The sequence below is a fragment of the Drosophila nasuta genome, chromosome X, assembly GCF_023558535.2.
Source record: "Drosophila nasuta strain 15112-1781.00 chromosome X, ASM2355853v1, whole genome shotgun sequence".
NCBI lineage: Eukaryota > Metazoa > Arthropoda > Insecta > Diptera > Drosophilidae > Drosophila > Drosophila nasuta.
The window spans coordinates 22,924,045-22,945,721 of NC_083459.1; the positions used below are offsets into that span (position 1 = coordinate 22,924,045).

Below are 21,677 nucleotides of genomic sequence, written 5' to 3' on the forward strand. Positions count from 1 at the left end.
TTATTTAACGTGAGAAAAAAACATGCCAAAATAATATTTATTATTGCAATACATCGATCGCAAATAGGAGTTCCATTTAGTTACTAATTAATTTCGAAACCTTCAATTGAATTTGTAAAACGATAAACTTGAAATGTTAACTGACAACAACGCGCAACGCGATTTATCGGCGTTCATCGATCACATCATGAATGTTGCTTGAGTTATCGATAACTGTGTGAAAATCGCTATTAAATGACCGTTGACAAGTGTTGAAATTTTCATGTGAAATAATTGCAAAAAAAAAGTGGGCATCTGCTTCATTGATAATGTGGCTTCAATATATCCAAAACATATGTATATATATAGTTTAGCATAGTATTTAATAATCCTATGGAGGCGGATTCTTCAAGGGGCGACCGCGTTTCTTGGGTGGCACGCTCGCCTCGTTGACTGCAAGAAAACAGGGAGAACAAAAATCGGAGTTTTAGAATGCAGTTAAGCAAAGGATGATCTCCGATCTTTACCTGGTGTGCGGGGCGCTGCTTTGGCTGCAGGAACAGAAACAGGAACGGGTGATGAGCTCGAGCTCTTTGGTTCGCCGGTCGCTAAGTCCAAGGTGCGACGTCTGGTGCGCAAAACACGAGCGGGTGACGGCGTCGCCATCGTGTCTGGTGCAACTTCCGCTTGCGACTCCAACTCCACGCTGGACTTTCGACCACGTTTGCGTGAGGGCAATGCTGGCTGAGGGCGTTTATCGGCTAACCTGTCGTGCGGTTCGCTCTGGGATCGTGCCGTTCGTCGCTTGTTGTCGCCTGTCTCCTCTTCTGGCTCATCCTCTTCGGTTGGGCTCGGCTGATTGAGCTGGGTGCGAGATCGAGTGCGTGGCGAAGTCGACGACGACAACGCGGCATTCTCCTGAATCGCTTCGAGTGGCTTTGGCAGCAGCTTCTGGCGTCGTTTGGGCGTCAACACCGCTCCGGTGGAGGTCGAGGATGTGGGCATCGGTGGCATGGAACCGGCACGTAAGTCACGCTTCATCAACTCGCTCGATGTCTCCATTGCTGTGATGTTGGAGTTCGAATCCGAGCTGCGCAGACGCATGCGATGCGTGGAGGGCAACGAGGCGACACTATTCGGACTGTCCCGTACATTTTGCGGGGACTCCGCCAAATCCTCACTGGCCAGGCTGCTGCGACGTCTTCCCTGGAGCGTTAGAGGACTGGCGCGATTGGGCGTTGTGTCGACGGACAAATTGCCTGTGCTGCGCAGACGTGTGCTCCTGCGCTCCACCGGCGGTGGTGTGCCCGATACACTGCGTCGCGTTCGCAGCCTGCCAACCGCGGGATCTGGTTGTGGCTCCGCTTCTAACTCCGGTGCTCGATCCGCTTCTACCTCTGGCTGTTGCTTCGCTTCAATCTCCGGTTCTGGCACCGCTTTTTCCTTGGGTTCTGGCTCCGCTTCTACCTCGGGTGCTGGCTCCGCTTCTACCTCCGGTTCTGGCTCCGTTTCTACCTCAGGTTGTGGCTCCACTTCCAATACCGGTTCTGGCTTTAGTTCCACCTTCGGTTCTGACTTCGCTTCAATCTCCGGTTCTGGCTCCGCTTCAACCTCCAGTTCTGGCTCTACTTCTACTTCCGGTTGTGGGTCCGCTTCAACCTCTGGTTCTGGCTCCACTTCTACCTCCGTTACCCGTTCGGGTTCTGGCTCAGGGGACGACTGTTTGGCTTGGGGAGTTTCCTTCTGGATATCCGGCTGCTTTGGCGACAACTCGGACTTCTCCTTAGTCTCTTGTTCAGGTTGAGCTTGCTCCTCCTCGTTATCGGACACTTCCAGACGCAGGCTGTGATTGGACACCTCATCGGGCTCCATAATCTCCACATCCGAGTCCAGTTGCATCGATGCGTCCACTTCCATCTCTTCTACCTGCACATCTTCAGCTACTTCCGCATCACCCTTCAGCTGCACTTTAGCCACTGTGGCCACCGAGTCCCGACTGTTGTTGTCGCCAGCTTCTTCGGAAGTGGCAGCAGCTACCGGGGGAATACCTGACGATTCTGCTGGCTCGCTGCTGTCCAGATTAATGGTGTACGCCTGCACAGAGTCGCTGTTGGCCGTGGCGCCCAGCGATGGGCAGCCAGCTCCCTGCTCCTCTTGCCCCTCGCCCTGCTCTCCGCTAGCGATGCCGCCGGCATCGTCGCTCTGCTTAAAGGCAAAGAGTTCGGCACTGCTGCAGGCGGGAACGGGCTCCGGTCTGGCCACATATCCACGCACCTCGGTGCCGTCTAAGGCAATCACGCACTCATCCTCCTCATCCACGTCGTCATCCTCTTCGAGCGAACCCTTCGTGGTGTCCAAATCATCGACAGTCTCCAAGCTGTTGGCCCTATACAAGGTGCCATCGCCGGCACCACCGTGCGGAGCTCGCGGACTCGAATTCTGCGATACATTTGTGTCGCTGGGCAGGAAGGAGGTGGGCGTGTGCGAAGTGGGTGAGCGTGAGGTAGTTATCGAGTTGGTCGACTCCACCACAATGGAGTAGACGGGCGCATCTTGACGTACGTCGGAGGGCAGGGAAGTCACCAGCTCCGTGGATGACATGTCCGAGAGCTCGCTGCTGATGCTGTAGCTAGGCGAGGCGCGATTGTAGTCCAGGGCATTGGGCTCGTCCTCCTCGTCGTCGTCGTCGTCGTCGTCTACTTGCTCTACGCTGCTGGAGCGGCAACGAGAACGGGAGCTGTGCTCCTCCTCCGCCTCCCCATCTTCTTGAGCGGCAGGTTCCTCCAGCTCCCGATCATTCTCCTCCTGCTGCATCTCAACATCATCATCTTCAGTTTCGTCGTCATCTCCGAGATCAATGGTTTCCATTGGCGATTGGGGCGCTGCTTGCTCCATAGCTGTCACATCATAGCTGGACATGCCCAGCGTGGTGTCCAAAAGCCGCACCACGCCAGGGTGAGCTGCAGCAGCCGCTGCTGCTGCGGGAGGCGCCGACCAGACCGAGGCTGCGGGCATGGGAGATTCCACGACGCTAGGCTCCTCGATATCGCCACAAATCGTTGTACGTTCCGAGATCTTCACGTAGTGACTGCCCACCAAAGAGCTGCTGACACTGGGCGTGGTCATCTGCAATCCCGACTGCACCTCGCACATCTTTGAGGAGCAAACCGGCGGCACAAAGGTGTTTAGCAGTGAGACAGAGGCGCTGCTGCCCGTCTGAATGCTGGCAAAGCTCCCGAAACCGCTGCTGCTCTGCTCCTGATGCAGGCTGCTGCGCGATTGTGGTCCACTTGGTGGCGGACCCATCAGCGAACGCTGCTTTGGCAGTTCCACATCCAGGCGCGTCTCCTGCGGCTGCTGCTGGTCCAGGCCTGGGTCCTCCTCGAGACGCGCCACTTGCAGCGAGACATTGGCCGATGGCAGCGGCGACAAGTACTCGGAGTTGGACGAGTCGGAGGAGGAGGAGGAAGGTGACGGTGACGGTGCTTCCGACTCGATTTCCATAAAGAGCACATCATCCTCCTCGGCGCCATTCGGCTGCTGCTCCAGTTCTAACGCCCGCTCTCGCTCCTGCTCCAGTTGAATGGGTGGCTTGAAGCTAAAACTTCGGCGCTCCGTTGCCGTCGGCGTTTCCGGTTGTTCACGGAACAACAGTGGCGACACCCTGCGCTTCACAATGATCGGACGGGGGAATTGCTGTGGTAGCGGCAGCTGCTGCTTCTGCTGCGGCTGCTCCAGCTGTTGCTGGCTGCGCTTGAGCTGCAAAAAGGCAGGCGGCTGCAGCAGCGCAAGAACTTGCTGCGGATCGTGCAGCTGTAACTGCTCCTCCTGCTGTTGCTGCAGTTCCCTCTCCTCGCCCAGTTGCGTCAGATCGTTCCAGATTTTGCCGCCCTCCATCACGCGACGTCGCTTAGCCAACTGCAGCGACGACTGACGATGTCCGACCTCCAGCTGACGCTTCTCCACATACTGATACGGCGTGGGGCGCACAAAACGTCGACGATGCAGTGGCCCCTGGCGCGCCGCCTGAGCGGCGTTGCGGAGAAACGGCATGTTGTGGCTGTTGAGGGGACGCGGTTCGTTGGCATAGCCCAAGGTGGCCCAATGGGCGCTCAGCGCGGAGCTTTGAAAGATGCCGCCCACCTTGCCGGTGACATTCTGCTTGGCCAGCTGGCAACTGAATGGCTCCGGGGTGCAATTGCCCAGCTGCTGGCCATTGAGGCGATCTCGGATGCGGAAATAGGTGCCGGCAATGGATTGCGTCACCGGTGCCATGGTGGTGCGATAGGCGGAGAGCAGCGTGCTCGTCTCGTCGCTTGCGCTACTGTCGCCGAGAGTCGAGCGTCGGCGCTGCGCTTCGGCCGCCTCGTCCATGAAGGACACCGCCTCGATGTACTTGCAGCGCTTCAGCAGCAGTATCAACTGCACCGAGTCCGTTTTGCGCGTGTTGCACTGACGCAACAGTCGATAGACCAGCTGCTCCTCGTGTTCCCGCAGACAGAGACTGCCCAACACCTTGAACATGCCGCGTTGAATGCAATGCTCAAAGAAGTACTCGAGCAACGGACGTCCGTTCTCATCCTCGCAGATGCGAGCGTGATGGAAGGCCTGCGGAATGTCATTGTTATCCAGCAGGACGCGCAGTTTCAGCTGCGCGGAGATGGGTCCCGGTGGCATCACCACCACCTGCATCGCCTCCTTGGCAGCGCCCCCCGCGAGCAGCGATTCCACCAGCAGCTTCGTCTGCCAGTCGGCATACTGAAAACTTTGGCTGCCCCCGCGGTACAGTTCCTCCACCGCATCCTAGAGGGGAAGAGAGATAGAGAAATTAGTCGTATACTTTCTACCATAGTCTGAAGGCCTTAGTCGCTTTGGCTCAACTCAGTGTAATAGGGAATCGTATTCGCTATTTCAATAAAATAATAAAAATAACTTGCTTAGGTAAGCAACTTTTTCCCTAGTCATCTAGGTAATCATAGTCCTTTTCCCCGCCAAATACCAAGTTAAGGTATTCCTAATTTGACTGCTGTAAAGGGTAATTCGCTTGGGTTATTTAACTAATTTACGCGATTAGATTAGATATTTATCGTTAAAAACAACTTACTGAATTTTCAATTTATAGTTTAAATTTGATAACTACATTATACTTAAAACTTTCCTTTCTAAATTAAACGACAGCTAAGTCCGCCTTTAATTGTTTTAAATTATACAACAGTCTCGGAGACTAAGACTATCCAAATTACCGACAACAATGCTGTAGTTACTGCAACTCAAGAGGTTTGCTTTACAATTTGGTAGCTTAACAAACTAGTTCCCCAGATAGAGGAAATCTAACTATAATTGCTGCTTAAACTAATTCAAGTGTTAGCTAAATACTGGATAATGTTTATCACGTACCGCAAGTTGATCACGATCCAACAGCCAAAAGGAGCGCACGCAGCGCACCAGCGACTCCTCGATGTTGAACGAGAGCACAAAGTTGTCAAAAAGCTGACTGCTGTTTTTCTCTTCGTTGCTGCTTCGAATGGCGTCCCAGTCGAGCAGAAGATAGAGCAGCAGCTGCTGCTTGCGCTGCAACTGGACATCAGGGAGAAGAAGCACATGCATCAGCGAGCGCAGCGACTGCGGCGGATACAACGAGTTGTCCAACTGCAGCTGCAGTTCACTTTGCTGCTGTTGAACCAACTCATCGATGTAGAGTCGCCTATTGTGGAGGCGACGACGCTCGGCGTAGTCCAAGCGCAACGGCTCGAGTTCGTTGCTGTTGTTGTCCGGCAGTAGTTGGCACTCGATGAGCCAGTAGAGCGCGCTTTGGAACTCGTGAAGGACGCCCAAGGCTTGAGCTGTGCTCTCGAGATCCTGCAACAGCTCGGGCCCTAAACAATTCTTGCCCATTTGCAGTATGTACTGCTGCAGCTGCTGGAGTCGCAAGAGCTGTGTGTTCAGCACCTGAAACTCTTCGCATTCGCGCTCATCCAACGCATAAGCGTCGTGCTCGAAGATGCCCTGGCAAAGCTCCGAGCAGCGCTCTTTGATCTGTGCGGCGCGTCGCACCAGCCAGTTGCTGAATATCGAAAGCGATAGCTTGGTGGTGCTCAGCATATTGCACGTGAAGCTGCCGTCTAAGCAGCTCTGCACACAGCTCTTCAACAGTCCCATGCGATTGTGCTCCAAGGCCACAGACAGAATCAGCTCGTACATGGAGCGCTAAGGAAACGCAAGTTATATATTATAAATTGTTAAAGTAGTGTAAACCGATATCTTACCTTGGAGAACTTGGCATTGGGATTGTGCTCGCAGAATTGCGGCATAAGGCACAGCGCCATGATCTCCAGCTGATACGGCTCGGGATTGAGAAAGACGCGCGCACGCTGACTGCACAAAGAGCCCAGAAAACGACGCTGCACGCCCACATGAGCATAGCGACGACATCCATTCGTGGTGAGCAATTCGCACTCTAAAAAGAAAAGGGTTTAGCTAAAGCCGAAGAAGGAGAACTTTACTCTCTTAGCTTACCGAACGACAGCGCATTGGGATAAAAGTGCGCATCGTGACGCTGCAGCGAGGCAAAGTGCACAACGGAGCTGGGATCCAGCTGGAAGGCCAAGCCCATGGGCAGGCCACTCAACAGATAGCCACAGAGATAGTGCGGATGCTCGTGGCGACTCGCTGGCTGGCTGGGCATCTCATCCTTGTACCATTGATTCACATCGAACACTATGAATTTGTTCTTTTGATCCTTGTACGAATGCCAGCAGATAACGGTCAGCAAAGTGCCATTATTGGCATCTTCGGTGGGATAGCTGGAGACGGTGGTGCAGTTAATCATAGTGCTGGCCGATGCATCAAGCAGAAGACGGAGACGAGGCGCCGCCAGCTGAAAGTCGCGCAGCAGAAAATTCTGTCGATTATCGAGCGACATTCGGCGCTTAAAGTTGATCGCATGCACCGTGCTCAACAGCTGCTCCCCGCCCTGATTGTACACGGCAAAAATGTAGAAGACAGGCTTCGGATCATCCGGAGGCAGTATATAGCAGAGCTTTTCCACCGACGCGGACGGTTCGTTGGAGGGCAACCGCAGCTGTGACAGCACCGTCTTCTGGTTCAGATCGTAGAGCAGTATGCGACCATCTTCCAATCCCGCCGCGAAGCCGGACATGAACTCAAGCGGCAGCAGGCTGCAAATGCTGCTCGTAACAGGCGACTTGTGGTTGGCCAACTCCAGTTGGATGAGCATATGCGTGTCCTCGCTGCGACACTCCTTGATCAGCGCATTCACAGTCTCCCAGGTTAAGTCCTGCACGCGCCGCAGACACACTGAGACACGCAGGAGTTGCTTGTGAGCGGGATAGATGATGTCCTGGCTGCCACTTTCGATCACCTGTTTGGCCATCACATCCAGCAGCAGCACAACGCCCGACTCGGTGCCCAAAGCAAGGCAGCCATCGTAGTTGTTCGCCAGGGACAAGACACAGTTGGTCTTGCTGAGGAAGGACATGCAACGCACCGCAATGCCCAGGGGATGCAATTCAATGTAGCGCAGCACTTGGCTGTCTGTTGGCGTATAGATGGCCACATCGGTCTTGTGCTGGCCCAGCTCCAAGCACACGGCGAGCAGTACACGGTCATGCAGTGCCTGCTCCGGAAACAATTCCTCCACACAGCGTATGCTGCAGCGCTCTTCCGCGCCAGTCGCGCTTTTCTCGTTCTCGCGCCAGAATGTGTGCGATGCAACCAGACCGCCGCCGGCCAGCGCACAGATCAGCAACGTAGAGTCTGTTGCGTGGCGACGCGTTAACCAGCCCCATTTGCCGCCGTTGATGATGCCACCAATATAATCAGCTGTCAGCAAAAAAATTCATAAATACACACTTGTCGAGTAGAACTATTGCACACACTTACCACTGACGCCGCGCTCGCTTTGCTGCTTGCTCAGCTGCTGATCCGCGAAGCCGGGTATTAAGTAGTCAGGAAATTTGCAAGTTCGACCGCCGTCCAGTTCAATTTCATACCACTCCATTATTTTTGCTTGCTATTTGATATTATACTGTTGTTCGTTGTTCATCAAGCAATGTCTGCTGCAAATCACTAATTATTATGTTTGTCGCGTGTGTGTAATGTTATTTGTACGTTAAAACGTGAATTGTGTTTCTGTTGCTTCGCCGCTTCGTTTTGGCATTTTTGCACACATGCCGGGCGCCCCGGCTGTTTTGTTGTTTTGCTTGCTAGCACTAGAGCAGTGTTGCAAAGTGCACTAACGTGTCGCGTTGCGATATTCGATAACTGCAGTGCAACATAATAAACATGCAAATGACATTTCATGCGACAGGTTATGTAAATTAAAATATATTTAAATATGTATATACACAATATGTATGGTTTGATAATTTATTTCGAAAGTGTTTCTTCCCCCCATTCAATTGAATAATTATCGCATTTGCAGCCACACTCTGACATCGATAAGCAGGAGTCGTGTGTGTTGCTATCGCACCCCAAATTTGTAATCGACTTAGCATGCTTCGTTCGACGGGCAGACAAAAAAGTAGCCCCCTCCGCAAAAAAAGACACATTTCAGCAGTCTCTCAAATAATTTCAAATGTGAAGGCACATTTATTTTTCGTTTTTGTATTATTATTGTTTGCCTGCGAATGAGTCTTCTGGCTGGATGGTGAAAACGTGTTCGCACTCTAATACTAAAACGTCTGCCCAGTTTGCAAAACGAACGAAAAAACCGAAACGTTGTCTTATCACATTCAATAACTTTTGGCCCTAACCGCATTAGCGAAAAAAAATTCACTCACCAAACAGAGAAACGCACACACACACACACATATACAGCAGCAGACACATAAGCGCGCGTGCGAGAGGCGGCGGCCTAGCAGCCAAGCAAGGAGCACAAGCAGTAGCGGCAGAATTTGGCATTGGCCAAAATTCGTTTGCTCGTCAGCACCGGCAAAATTGAGTGGGTAAGTGTTGCTGTTGTTGTTTTCGTTTTCGTTCTTGTTGTTGCTGTGCGATTGGTTGAGTTTTGCTAGTGGCTGAAAAAGGATGCCCGTTACTTTTGTCACTCACACACACACGCTTGCATGCGAGAGAGTGCAGTGTATGTATGTGCGTGCTTGTGTGTGTGTGTGTGTATTTTGCACATGGAGTGTGAAGACGACGCGCAGTCAACGCAAAAAGGAGACGTGCGCAAATATGCGTCTGCCAGAGTGCGCAAAAATGCGTGTGCATGCCACTGCATCTCCGTGTGCGTGTATGCGTGAATGTGTGTGTGTGTGTGAGTGTGTTTTGCTGGTTGTTTATTTACATCAAGTGATGCCTAAATTACTGCATGCCAAATTGCATCATTTGATATGTGATATGCCAACTTCCTGAATAACAATCACAATTCCCTGTTGTTGCACACAGATTGCCGATTCAGCAAGCAAGGCTTGTGAGAAAAAAACGAAGATTAGCTAGCGATAAAAAAACAAGATACACATCTGGCAAAGAGACGAGACAACCGACAGCGATGTCACAGCATGGCGTGACTGAGGCGCTGGCCGCCGAACTGGCCAAGGCGGTGGACTTGATACTACATCCGATGACCGTGCAACAGGCACGTCTCGAGGCACACATGGCCTGCGAACGGTTCAAGGACGAGTCACCGATGTGCGCCCAGGTGGGACTCTATTTGGCCAACTCGACACAATACAATCAGCAGGTGCGTCACTTTGGACTCCAGCTGATCGAGTATACCATCAAATTCAAATGGAATTGCATTACACACGAGGAGAAGGTGTACATCAAGGACAATGCGATGAAGATGCTCAACTCGGGCGTGGGTCCCGCCGAGGATCGCACACTAATGCATTTAAAGGACGCGCTCTCTCGCATCATTGTCGAGATGATCAAGCGCGAGTGGCCCCAACAGTGGAGCGACCTGTTGCCCGAACTCTCGCTCGCCTGCAACGCTGGTGAGGCACAAACCGAGCTCGTCCTCATGGTCTTTCTGCGTCTCGTCGAGGATGTGGCGCTGTTGCAGACCATCGAATCGAATCAGCGACGCAAGGACATGTACCAGGCGCTGAACAACAACATGAATGATATCTTCGAGTTCTTTTTGCGACTGATCGAACAGCATGTGACGGCATTTCGTGAGACCACAAGACTGGGCAACTTTCAGCAGGCGAACGCACACAGTCGGGTCGTCGAGATGGTGCTGCTGACGATGAGCGGATTCGTCGAGTGGGTCAGCATACAACACATCATGTCCAGCAATGGCAAACTGATGCATTTCCTCTGCATACTCCTCAACGACAAAGCATTCCAGTGCAATGCCGCCGAGTGTCTCGGCCAGATTACCAATCGCAAGGGTCAAACGAAGGAGCGCAAGCCGCTGCTGCATCTGTACGGCGAGGAACCGCTGCGCTACATTTACACCGCCAGTCAAATGCAACCAGATCTGAGCAGCGCTCAGTCGATCGAACAACAGCACACGTTCCTCAAGAAGCTCCTCCAGATGCTTAATGGCCTGGTGCAGCAGCTGGTCGCACTCTGGGGCAAGGAGGAAGGCATCCAGCGACCGGCGCATCTTGAGATAATGTTTGAGTGCCTGCTGCTGCTCGTGCAGCATCCGTCGCTGAGTGTCGCACACGGAGCGGCTCTCAATTGGCAGCTGCTGCTGAAGCACGAGGGCTGCTCCAAGGATTACCTGATGGTCAACTACATTCCCAAGCTGATCCACACGATTGCGCCGCGCATCGTGAAGCTGCCATATCCGCAACAGCAACAACAACAGCAGCTGGGCACCACCGATTACTACATACAGCTGGAGTACGACAGCGAGGAGGAGTTTGCCGTCTATTTCTTTCGCTGTCGCACCGACTTCCTCGAGATCTTTCGCCAGGCGACGCTCGTCCAGCCGTTGGTCACCTACGGCTACTGCGAACAGTGGCTGCAGTCGCGTCTGCGCCTCACACAAGCCTCGCCCGACAACGGCAACTGCAGCGTCCATGATCCCATGTACCTGGAGTGGGATGCGCTTGTCTGTGTGCTCGATGGCGTCCTCAGTCGCATACTTTTGGTGTCGGAGCGTCCGTCGGTGGCGAATGGACTGAGGCTGCTCGGCGATTGCCTCAAACTGGAGACACAGAATCCCCTCATCTATTCCATACTGTTGTCCTGCATCTCGGCGCTGTTCGTCTTCCTCAGCATGTCCTCCTGCCAGCTGACCTCCAACAATTGCGTGGCCATGAGCGGAGTGGCGCTCCTTCCCCGCGTCCTCGACAAGATCTTTCGCGCTCTGGTGCTAAAGCCACCCAACGAACAAGAGCGTGTGCAGCTCAAGGCGGCCAAGAATTTGCGACGTCATGCGGCTTCGTTGCTCGTCAAATTGGCGCACAAATATCCGCTGTTGCTGCTCCCGGTGTTCGAGCAGATCAACACGCACGTCGAGTGTTTGCTCAAGGATCCCGCTTCGGGTGCGCAGCTGGATCGCTTGATGCGCACCACGCTTCAGGAGGCGCTCATCCTCATCTCGAACCACTTTGGGGATTTTGAGCGTCAGACTCTCTTCATCGAGCACATCGTGCAGCAGAAGCGCAACGAGTGGCTGCACTTTGGGGACGCCTTCAAGTCGCCGCTTCAGTTCATGCACTACATTGGACTGGACAAACCCCCCGTGCTGAACATCGAGAGTGATCCATCTGTGGCGCATCGCATGCGCATCCTAGACGCTCTGCACGTTGTCCTCGGTGTGATTAAGCGCTGCACTTGGCCCGACGATCCGGATCGGGCGCAGCGAGGTGGCTTTGTCATCGGGTGCACCGATGTCGGTAATCCCATTTGCCGCAATCCCGCCACCAATCATGTGGTGCCGTTGCTATCGCATGTACTCAGCCTGATGCGAGTCCTCAACGAACTGTTTCGCCCCGAAGCGTTGGCAGCGCTCTCCGACGGCTATCGGAATATCCACGGCATGCTCGAGCACGAGAAGAAGCTGCTGATGGCGATCTGTGCGGTGCCCGCCGACCCCCTGGACACCACCATCAAGACCGAGCCGACGGCTTTCGAGAAGATGCAATCGTTCATGTCGCTGGTCACTGAGGGCTGTTACCATCTGATGGGGAGCGCGGGTCCCTCGCTCGGTCGGGATCTGTACCAGCTGGTGGGACTGTCGGATGCCATCATCTCGAATGTGTTCAGCTGCGTGGACATCATACCCGACTATCGCCTGCGTCCTATCATTCGGGTCTTCTTCAAACCCTTCGTCTACTCGTGCCCGCCCAGCTTCTATGACTCGGTGCTGGTGCCGCTGTTCGCCCACCTCACCCCGCTGATGTGCGAGCGTCTGACGCGCCGTTGGCTCTACATCTCGGCGTTGTACGAGTCCGGGCAGCTAAACGGAGATGCCACCGACACCCAGGAGGTGCTCGAGGATCAGCTGAATCGCACCCTGACCCGCGAATATCTCGATGTGCTGAAGATCGCATTGGTCGGTGGTCAAATTGGCGCTGATCACGTGAGCGCCGCCGGCGGTGCCAATGTGGTGGCCATGGAGAACGAGGAGCATTCGATGGACAGTGCACCGCAGACGCGTGCCTCACAGACGGCGCTCCTCTCGGACATCATCTCGGATCTGGGCAGCAAGTTGCTGCGCCACGGACACATCAGCAACTACATACTGATGACGCTGTTGAAGGCGATCGCGTGGAACGATGGAATGTGCAGCATGAAGGCGGTGAACATTGCGGCGCCGGTGATGCGATTCCTGGCCGGGGAGCAGCTGATGGACGAGAACAAGGCGGTGAGCGCATTCACTGCAGTCCTGCAAGGGATGCAGGTGCATGGCCAGCACGAGGCCAATCAATCGGGACTGATCACGCTGGGCGTGCAGTTCTACGAGCTGCTGCGTCCCAAGTTCCCCATCCTGAGCGAGGTGCTCCAGCACATTCCCAGCGTCAACGCGGCGGACGTGCAGAAGTTCGACGAGAAGATCTCTGTGGCGCCTGTCAAGGGCAACAAGGTGGATCGGGCCAAGAAGGACATATTCAAGAAGCTAACCGCACAGCTGGTGGGACGCAGCGTGAATCAATTGTTTCGCCACGAGGTGCAGATTGCAAATTTACCGCCAATGCCGAAGCCAGCCGCAGTCGGAGGAGGAGCTGGCTCAAAGGACATCATGGACAGCAATCAGAACTCGCATTTGGGCAAGCTCTTTGGCAGCGAGAAGTGACATCGTCGAGGAGGCGGCGACAGAGGCGGAGCAGCGATCACGACTGAAGTTAAATTAATTGTTACACTAGTTAAACATGTTACGACATGTGATTGAGCGAGTGTGAGAGACAGCACACGCGAACGAGCGAGAGAGAGGCAGCTATACACACACGATAGAGAGAGATAGAAAGGAAGAGGTTTCTAAAGGTAGCTTTAATATTCATTGCGCAGTTCCTTCAACAGTTTTAGGATCTACTTCCTACACACCCTTCTCTCTGTCCCCTCTTTTAAACTGTCTTTTGATCCTCCTCATTGTTATTTATTGATTCACACACACACAACACACACACTCACAAATTCGTTGTGTATTTTTTTGATTTTTTTGCACAAAATTTAAAATTCAGAAACCAAGTGAAAAGAAACACCGAAGCAATTCCAAGATTTAAATCGAATCAGTTATACATATACGATTATTATTATAATAATATTGTACCGGAAAGGGAAAGAGAGTGAGCGAAAGAGAAGCATAGAGAGGGAAAGAGAAAAACGTTATTTTAGCCTAGAGGAATGAATATGAAAATATCTATTCAACTCTTTTTTTAATTTTTTTTTTAGTTGTGTATATTGCATGAGAGAAAAGTTAAGAGATGTGGAACTACTCCCTATATGATAATATTGTATATTGTATTTATATATATATATATAAAGTGCATATATATTGTCGATATATGGATTTTAAAGCAACTTTGAAATGACGCTTAGAGTTTACAAATTAAGAAACTAGAGGCAGGGCAGTTATTATTATATAATAAATGCATCTTGTAAAAATGGACACAAACACACACACACAGATTAAAATCGGGATTGAATTGCGGGATATATTTACAATATTCTTCACAACATGGAAATAATAATAAAAAAAAAAAACAAATTGAAAGAAGAAATCAAATCACAAAACAAAGTTGAACACAAAAGTGCCGAAAAGAAAAAAAGTACATTACATTTTTATTTATTTAAGATGCTAATTAATGGGCTACATTTTAATATATACGAAATAACATAATTTATATATAGTATAGTAATATATATAATTATATGTATATCAAGAGAAGAGAAGAAAACAGAATGAGCCATTTAAAACGTGATTAGCGAGACAATTTGTTAAATGCCGAAGAAGAATCGCTTCAAAACCGAAAAACAAGAAAATGTTTCTCAACGCACAACAAAACATTAATTTGAATTAAGATCGTAAGCATTATTATTAGATATCGTCGTTAGCTGTAAGCGCCAATTAATTACATTTTTTATACTCGTACATTTGTAATATTTCCTACTCGAAGAAAACCACGTTCACTTTTAGCAATAATCGCAAATGAAAAATAAATTATAGATGTACTATGTATATGCTATATATGTTATTAAACTCTCTCTAGTTCCCATTCAATCGATTGTCGCACAGATTGCTCCAGTCCGGAACGTGTTCGTGCCGCAGATACGCCTCCTTCGAGAGCGATCGCGACTGGATGAGATCGGTGGCACCGCAGAGAGCGCCGCCCAGCCAGGCTGTGAAGTTCTGCTTGCCGATGCTGTGGTAGAACTTGAACTGCAGCTCGCCGTGGAAGCGATCGGCATAATACTTATCGCTGGCCAGCAGCAGCTGCAGCTCGGACTTGAGCCGGGCCAACAGACCTTGGACCATGCTGCCGCCGCCAATTACAAAGATGCTCTCGATCAGCGCTCGGCGGACGTCGCGATTGCAGTCGAGGATCGCACGCAGCACCAGATGCGGCAAACTGTCACGCTCATTGCTCTGCTCGAAGAGCAGCTCGTAAACGCTCTCGCGCAGCGTTCCCGGTATCTGAATCACAGCGTCGTCGTCACAGATGGCATAAGCGACGCTGGGCGGTGGCTCGTGGGGTTCCTTGGCCTGCGCACGCTCCAGACTCGTTACGAAGCAGGTGCGTATCTTAATGTCTTCCAGCACCGGCTCAGTGAGCAGCGCCTCCTTGACGCCTGTTGCCAGCAGCTGTCTCTTGATCTCCGCGTGCACTGCGCGACTGCCAAAGCTGTGATCCTTGAAGGCGGACATGATTTGCACTCCGCTGAACACGGGCATAACCGTCGTCTCGCTGTAGCCAATGTCCACGACGAGGCCCGTGTTCACCGCAAGCGTTGAGAGCGCTGTGAGATGCGATGGCACGAAGAGCACCGAGGAGACATCGAAGTGCATGAACAAGGCGCGTGCCAGCGTCTCGCGAATCACAGTCTGGCCAAAGATGTTCTCCACCAGCACGAACTTGCGCTCCTTGGGACTGACGAGCAGATGTCTGAAATACCAACGAGATTAATTGGATTAACTGGAAGCGGTTCGCAAAGGAAAACAAACTCACTTGAAGAAAATCGTTTGCAAAAAGTCAACAAGCTGATCGTAGAGCTGATCCGTTTCCACATAGTCAAAGAGCTGCTTTGTCTCTCCTGTCGTGGTGAGCACCAGCTCTGTGGGTATGATCAATCTTGGATACGCTTCCGCTGCAAAGCCCAGCCTAATGAAGACAACAACAAACCGAAATTGGAGTGATGATATCACCTTTGCATCGGAGCAGTGTACTCACTTTGTGTAGGCGTTGCCAATGTCCAGCACAATGGGTGGCTTCTCCTGCATTACGCTCTCATACAACGGCATGATTGATGGACTGTTTTTACTTCACAAATTCAAACGTAAATAAATTAAATTGCAAACAACAAACGTAGCCGAAACATTCATTTATCGATAATTCACATATGTTTTGCTATTTTGCACATTTCAGCGATAGGGATAGGAACACAGAACTGCTACTCAACACTGCACAACAGCAGAAAACTCTTGCTCAACACTGCGGTGATATCGATAACATTACAAAACTCTTGCTCAACACTGAAAAAAGCAATATTCGCTTGTTTTTCTTCGCGTTTGTTATAAATATTACTTTAATTGCAGCAGTTGCAACTTTATTGTTATTCCCAAAAAAGTGCCGCAATGGAGACAATGAAGCGCACACTTAAAGAACTGGTAAGTAGTGCATAACAGCCAAAACAATCACATTTGAAACACTTTTGTATACAGGCTAAAGCAGAGTCGGAACATGGTCAAGATAGCAAGCGCTCTAGCGCCAAAAAGCAGAAGAAGCATAAGCGAAAATCCAAATCTAAACGTGGCTACGACGACAGCGACTCGTCGAGCAGCAGTGGTAATGAAAAGAAACGCAAGAAGCAGCGCAAAAAGTCCAAGAAGAGAAGGAAACAAAGCAGCAGCAGCAGCAGCTACGATAGCGACAGCGACACAAGCGATTCTTCGGATTGGGTAGAGGCGCCAGCTCCCAAGGACTCCAGCGACGATAGCAGCGATGAGAAGAGCAGTAAAAGGCACCACAAAAAGTCGAAAAAGCGAAAGACTAAAAAACGTCGCAAGCAGAGCGAAAATAGCACCGACGAGGAGCAAGAGAAAGAGAAGAAACCAGATCTGGAGCAGAAAACCACACTGCAACGCGACAACTGGATGACGAACAACGATGCGCCGTTTTCGTTGAGAACATTCGAGAAGCAGCGCAAGGAGCCGCGTAAACCAAATGCAGAGCATCAACAGAACACTTACGATCCCGCCACGAGTCGCTACGAACTGAACCCCTATTGGCAGCGCAATGGCACCGGTCTGCCCGGTTTCCAGAAGCCCGCAAATGATGACGATCAACGCACGGAGCGACAGCGTGAGGAGCAGCGTCGCAATCCCGCGCCCAAATGGCAAAAAGCCGGAACAGCAACAGCAGCAGTTGATATACATAGAAAAGAGCAGGTTGAGCAGCAGGAAGAACAACAGCAGGATGAGCAGCAGGAGCAGGAACAGGAGTTGCTGACAGATGAGCAGCTAAATGCGCTTGCGGCGCGCGCTTTGAAGGCAGAGCTGAAACAGAAAGTCGAGCTGGCAGCTCAACTGAATCAGCAATTGGCAAAGGCGAGGAAGTTGCGCGAAGAAGACGCAGCCAAGCCGAAGAGCAAGTCAAAGAATAGGGCAGAGGAGAAGCACGTGCTGCTCACACGCAGCGATGCCAGCGGTAATGTGCGTCCCTTGTTGCAATCGAGCGCCTCTACTTCCACTTCAGCTTCCAATTCTGGTGGCAATCGGAAACAGAATAAAAAGCGGATGGAGACGCATGTGGATGGCGAACGTGTGCGCTACTTCGCAGACGATGATCGCTACGATATCAAGCAAATGGTGAGTTCTTCTTCCAACACATTTATTGGTAATGCTAATGCTTAATGTCCTTTTTCTAGTTTGAACGGGAAAAGTATGCAACGGCTGCCGACTCGAATTTGGAGTACGCTGAAATGCTGGCCAAGCACAAGAATCCCAACGACGATCTAGAGGATATATTCAACGACAACGCTCGCAAGTCGCAGCCACAGGGCAAATCCGAGCAACGCGAGCTGCATCGCGCAGTGCATGAGCACGAGAAGCTGGCGGCTACCATGAGCAACTGTCAGCACTGTTTGGGATCCCGTAATATCGACAAGACGCTGAACATTGCGTTGGGAGATAAACTGTATTTGAAGTTGCCCCGCTACGAGGGACTGCAGGAGGGTCATGCCTTGATCACACCATATCAGCACGTCGTCTGTGCCATGCAGTTGGACGAGGATGCATGGCAGGAAGTACAAACCATGCTTAAGACAATGGCACGCCTCTTTGCCGCCCAAGGAAAGGATGTCGTCTTTTTCGAGGTGGCCAACAAGCTGCATAAGCAGCAGCACATGACCATCCATTGTGTGCCTGTTGCGCAGGCGCAGGGAGAACTAGTGCCCTTCTACTTCAAGAAGGCGATACAAGAATCCGAGGAGGAATGGTCCACGAATCGACAGTTGATACCCGTTAAGAATCAACTGCTGCACAAAGCCATTCCCAAGGGATTGCCCTATGTCTGGGTCAACTTTGGCATTGGCTCGGGATTCGCTCACATTATCGAGGATCCGTCTCGCTTTCCACCCACTTTTGCTCTGGAAGTCATTGGTGGCATGCTCAATTTGAATCCAAATACCTGGCGAAGACCGCGTAAGGCGGTTTACTCTGATCGCAAGGTCAAGGAGTACGCTGATCTCTGGTCCAAACACGATGCCAGTAGAGAAGATCTGTGATAACAAGTACAAATGTGGAGCAACCTGTAGAATAAGTCTAAATTCTTGCAAACTTGAGGATGTCTCTTAAGCGCAATCCAATAAAAGAAAAAAACATGATAAAACCATAGTTTAAATAGTTGAATTCAAATTTAAAGCGACGCGGTGTTAGGATGTGACCGCATTGAAATTTGTGCCGTATAGCTAATATACCAAATAACTTGCCACCTGGTTACACTTCGTTTTGGAATATTGGTATATTTCCGAAACGGGCTAAAATGGCGATTTATTTTAAACTACGTGGTAAAAATAATACTCTTAAATGACTAAATAAGCTGTATTGCATTATTTAAAATTAAAATTTAAAAATACACATTTTTTTCTATAGCTTATTCGATTAATCGTCAGATACAGCGCTGAACATTCGTTGCGCTAAGTGGCAACGCTTGGTGGACCACAATAAGCGCAGCCAACTTCGAGCGTCTTGTTCTTTTTTCCGGTTGACTTTGACAAGAAAGGTAGTGCTCGCGTTCGTTGATGTGAATAATTTTTTTTTTTTACTTGAAATAATTATTGTTTATACAAAACAATAAATGAAAATGTTTGTGTCATAAAGTGCAAGAGTGAAAGCAGCAATTCAATTATTTGAAAATGGCCACTTGAGCCAATTCATGCTGCAAAAGCGATATTCGCGAACGTTGTTGTGCCTTGTTTTGCATGTGTGTGCGAGCGAGCGTGCGTGTACGTCTGTGTGTGTGGTTCAGAGCGTGCTTGTGTATATGAGTGTGTGTGTGTACTTTTGCGAATAGCAACGTGTTTTAGCAATCACTTAACTGATAAATTGTTCTCTCTCTTCTATGCACAGATGCCAGGTGTCACAGTGAAGGATATTGACCAGCATGCCGTTACCAAGGCGGTCGCAGTTTTCCTTAAGAAGTGAGTTCACAACACTGGTTAAACGGTTAAAGACATAACCTCACAATTCGCATGTTTGTTTATTTGTGTTTTTAGGACTGGCAAATTGAAGGTGCCCGACCAGATGGACATCATCAAGACCGCCAAATTCAAGGAGCTGGCACCTTACGATCCCGACTGGTTCTATGTGCGTTGCGCCTCGATTCTGCGTCACTTGTACCATCGCAGTCCCGCTGGCGTCGGCTCCATCACCAAGATCTACGGCGGACGCAAACGCAACGGTGTCCACCCATCGCACTTCTGCCGTGCCGCCGATGGCGCTGCCCGCAAGGCTCTGCAGGCCTTGGAACATGCTCGCCTGGTCGAGAAGCACCCCGAGGGTGGCCGCAAATTGAGCTCGATTGGACAGCGTGATTTGGATCGCATTGCCAACCAGATTGTCGCTAAGCAGCGTGATGCCGCCAAGCAGACGGGCCCTATTGTTATTTCCAAGTAAAATAAAAATGTGTGTGTCTGGACAGCACTGCGAACTCTAAAAACAACAACAACAAACATCGTATTTTTTAGACTTCTACTGTAAGCATTTTTTGTTTCCACACGCAAGAGATGAAAGAATAATTAAAAAACCCAACCACAATCACAAAAAGTCTACAAAAACAAGCGTAAATACATCAAGCATTTTATTTTCCTTGAATGATCAATCACTTGTGGACGAGTTATAAGATGAATGCTAGCAAAAAGAATTCTACTAAAGACCATAAAAGCACCAAGTTTTAATAGGAATTTCGCATGTGGATCTTGATTTTACTACTGGTGGAATCTTAGGTTCAATTGTTAAACTTTGATATAAGATCCAGACATTTAAAGGATGAGAAATCACTTGGAAACATTTAAGAGGACAATTTAAGGCTTACAATGTATGTAATTGTTTGCTTCATATTAACTTAGAAAGCCAACTATATATAGTATAGTTATAGTTATTACTATAATGGAAAAGAGCAGCTAACTATATATATTCATGGCTCACAGAAGTGTGAACAAACGGAATTTTAAAAGTGAAGCTATAGATTTCTAAAATTGGGTATTAACTATGGATCTCTGTCAGCATAAATTATATGTAATGATATGCTGCGACCATATGTATATTCGCGATCCGTCTGCTTGTAAAGTTTAAAATGCTCTTATCTCGAGGGTCAATGTCATGAGTCTGTTGAAGTTTACTCAAAATAATGAAGTAATTATTAATGACAACATAAATTCACTAGTGTAGAAAAACACAGATCAAATAGTTAGAACCAGTTGAAGGTTTTATCAATATAAAGCCTGTTTTTAGTGTTAGTGTGAAATACAATTAAAATGTATATAAGGCGCCGATTGAAATCAACCTTAAATTCATTCTGTAGCGATACATTTACAAGACTGACAGCGGAGCTTACGAGTTAGCAGGAACCTTTAATTACTATGTAAAAATAGCATACATTTTTTTGTTATATTGCACTATTCCAATTCCAAATAAATTCAAAGTTCCTCAACATGATCACGGCCTCTTGGGCGAGGTGTCTTAAGTCGAGCAGCCAGCTGTTTTCTGTCTCGTCTACCACCGTTTCTTTCTCACTCTTATTTATGCTATCTTGCTCGCAATCAGATCTCATACAAACAATTGTGTTCTAATCGGATTTATTTAATAGTAAACATCTAGAGTGGAGCAGAGTTCACGAATGTTTTTGTTGTTATAGACTTAGGACTAGTTTGTAGTATGTTAAATAGTTTACATTTAAACTACTGGCCAATGAAGTATGGGCCATCGAAGGGGGAGGAGAAGCAGCTGCACTTGGGAATGCAGGCTGCTGTCAAACTCTGTCCAGGGCCTCGACCATAACGATGCTGTTGCCGCGTATCACGACCATGCCAATGCTGTTCTTGGTATTATCCTTGCACTCCTCCACGGTGTCGTCGAGCACTACGTTCATAAAGGGATCGAATCCGCGCAAAATGCCGGTGACTGCGCGGCCGCCATTCAATTTGAGCATCATTCGCTTGTCCATGTACCTGCAATTCACATCAAGTATTAATCAATTCTTACACGCAGCACTTGATAAGTACTTACTTTTTCAGCTCTGGTGGATGTGCTTTCGACATTTTGTGCAAATTTTTATTAAATCCAAGAAAAACAATCCAAGCCAAAATACAATGCGGCAGTGGTGAAGAGAGAGAGAGAGAGTGACCGCGTTTGATAAACGTTTACCCAGTGTTGCAAAATACGTGCGATATTAATATACCGAAAAAAACATAATAATCGAATGTTTAGATTAGAGTATTTATTTTTATAGAGCAGCAATTAAAAATGGTAAATTTTTGGGTTTGAAGAAAATAAATAAGGTGAATAAATTTGATAATTTATATTGTCTATTGAAATGACGTAGATACATTGAAACATA

At 49.5% G+C, this 21,677-nt stretch overlaps 6 protein-coding genes across 6 annotated transcripts; 3 read left to right on the forward strand and 3 right to left on the reverse strand.

Moving 5' to 3' along the window:
* Positions 1–296: 296 nt before the first annotated feature.
* LOC132797036 (protein ELYS homolog) lies at positions 297–8,249 on the reverse strand. The gene is made up of 6 exons (XM_060808461.1): positions 7,882–8,249; positions 6,496–7,821; positions 6,246–6,436; positions 5,377–6,186; positions 507–4,782; positions 297–432 (listed from the first exon to the last, which is right to left on the reverse strand). Exons 1-6 carry the CDS (start codon positions 7,997–7,999, stop codon positions 371–373), a joined length of 6,783 nt encoding a protein of 2,260 aa, XP_060664444.1. The 5' UTR covers positions 8,000–8,249; the 3' UTR covers positions 297–370.
* A 249-nt stretch (positions 8,250–8,498) lies between these two features.
* On the forward strand, positions 8,499–13,719 carry LOC132797037 (exportin-5). The gene is made up of 2 exons (XM_060808462.1): positions 8,499–8,945; positions 9,391–13,719. The coding sequence occupies exon 2, from the start codon at positions 9,494–9,496 to the stop codon at positions 13,196–13,198; it is 3,705 nt and encodes a 1,234-aa protein (XP_060664445.1). The 5' UTR covers positions 8,499–8,945; positions 9,391–9,493; the 3' UTR covers positions 13,199–13,719.
* Positions 13,720–14,608: 889 nt separating this feature from the next.
* On the reverse strand, positions 14,609–15,982 carry LOC132797044 (actin-related protein 10). Its single transcript, XM_060808474.1, has 3 exons — positions 15,792–15,982; positions 15,570–15,722; positions 14,609–15,506 (listed from the first exon to the last, which is right to left on the reverse strand). The coding sequence occupies exons 1-3, from the start codon at positions 15,860–15,862 to the stop codon at positions 14,609–14,611; spliced, it is 1,122 nt and encodes a 373-aa protein (XP_060664457.1). The 5' UTR covers positions 15,863–15,982.
* Positions 15,983–16,065: 83 nt separating this feature from the next.
* LOC132797039 (CWF19-like protein 2 homolog) lies at positions 16,066–18,448 on the forward strand. Its single transcript, XM_060808466.1, has 3 exons — positions 16,066–16,228; positions 16,283–17,428; positions 17,488–18,448. The coding sequence occupies exons 1-3, from the start codon at positions 16,196–16,198 to the stop codon at positions 18,343–18,345; spliced, it is 2,037 nt and encodes a 678-aa protein (XP_060664449.1). The 5' UTR covers positions 16,066–16,195; the 3' UTR covers positions 18,346–18,448.
* Positions 18,449–19,189: 741 nt separating this feature from the next.
* On the forward strand, positions 19,190–19,906 carry LOC132797046 (small ribosomal subunit protein eS19A). The gene is made up of 2 exons (XM_060808476.1): positions 19,190–19,260; positions 19,336–19,906. Exons 1-2 carry the CDS (start codon positions 19,190–19,192, stop codon positions 19,733–19,735), a joined length of 471 nt encoding a protein of 156 aa, XP_060664459.1. The 3' UTR covers positions 19,736–19,906.
* Positions 19,907–20,525: 619 nt separating this feature from the next.
* Positions 20,526–21,498, reverse strand: LOC132797047 (probable small nuclear ribonucleoprotein G). The gene is made up of 2 exons (XM_060808478.1): positions 21,347–21,498; positions 20,526–21,288 (listed from the first exon to the last, which is right to left on the reverse strand). The coding sequence occupies exons 1-2, from the start codon at positions 21,376–21,378 to the stop codon at positions 21,090–21,092; spliced, it is 231 nt and encodes a 76-aa protein (XP_060664461.1). The 5' UTR covers positions 21,379–21,498; the 3' UTR covers positions 20,526–21,089.
* Between the last annotated feature and the right edge of the window lie 179 nt (positions 21,499–21,677).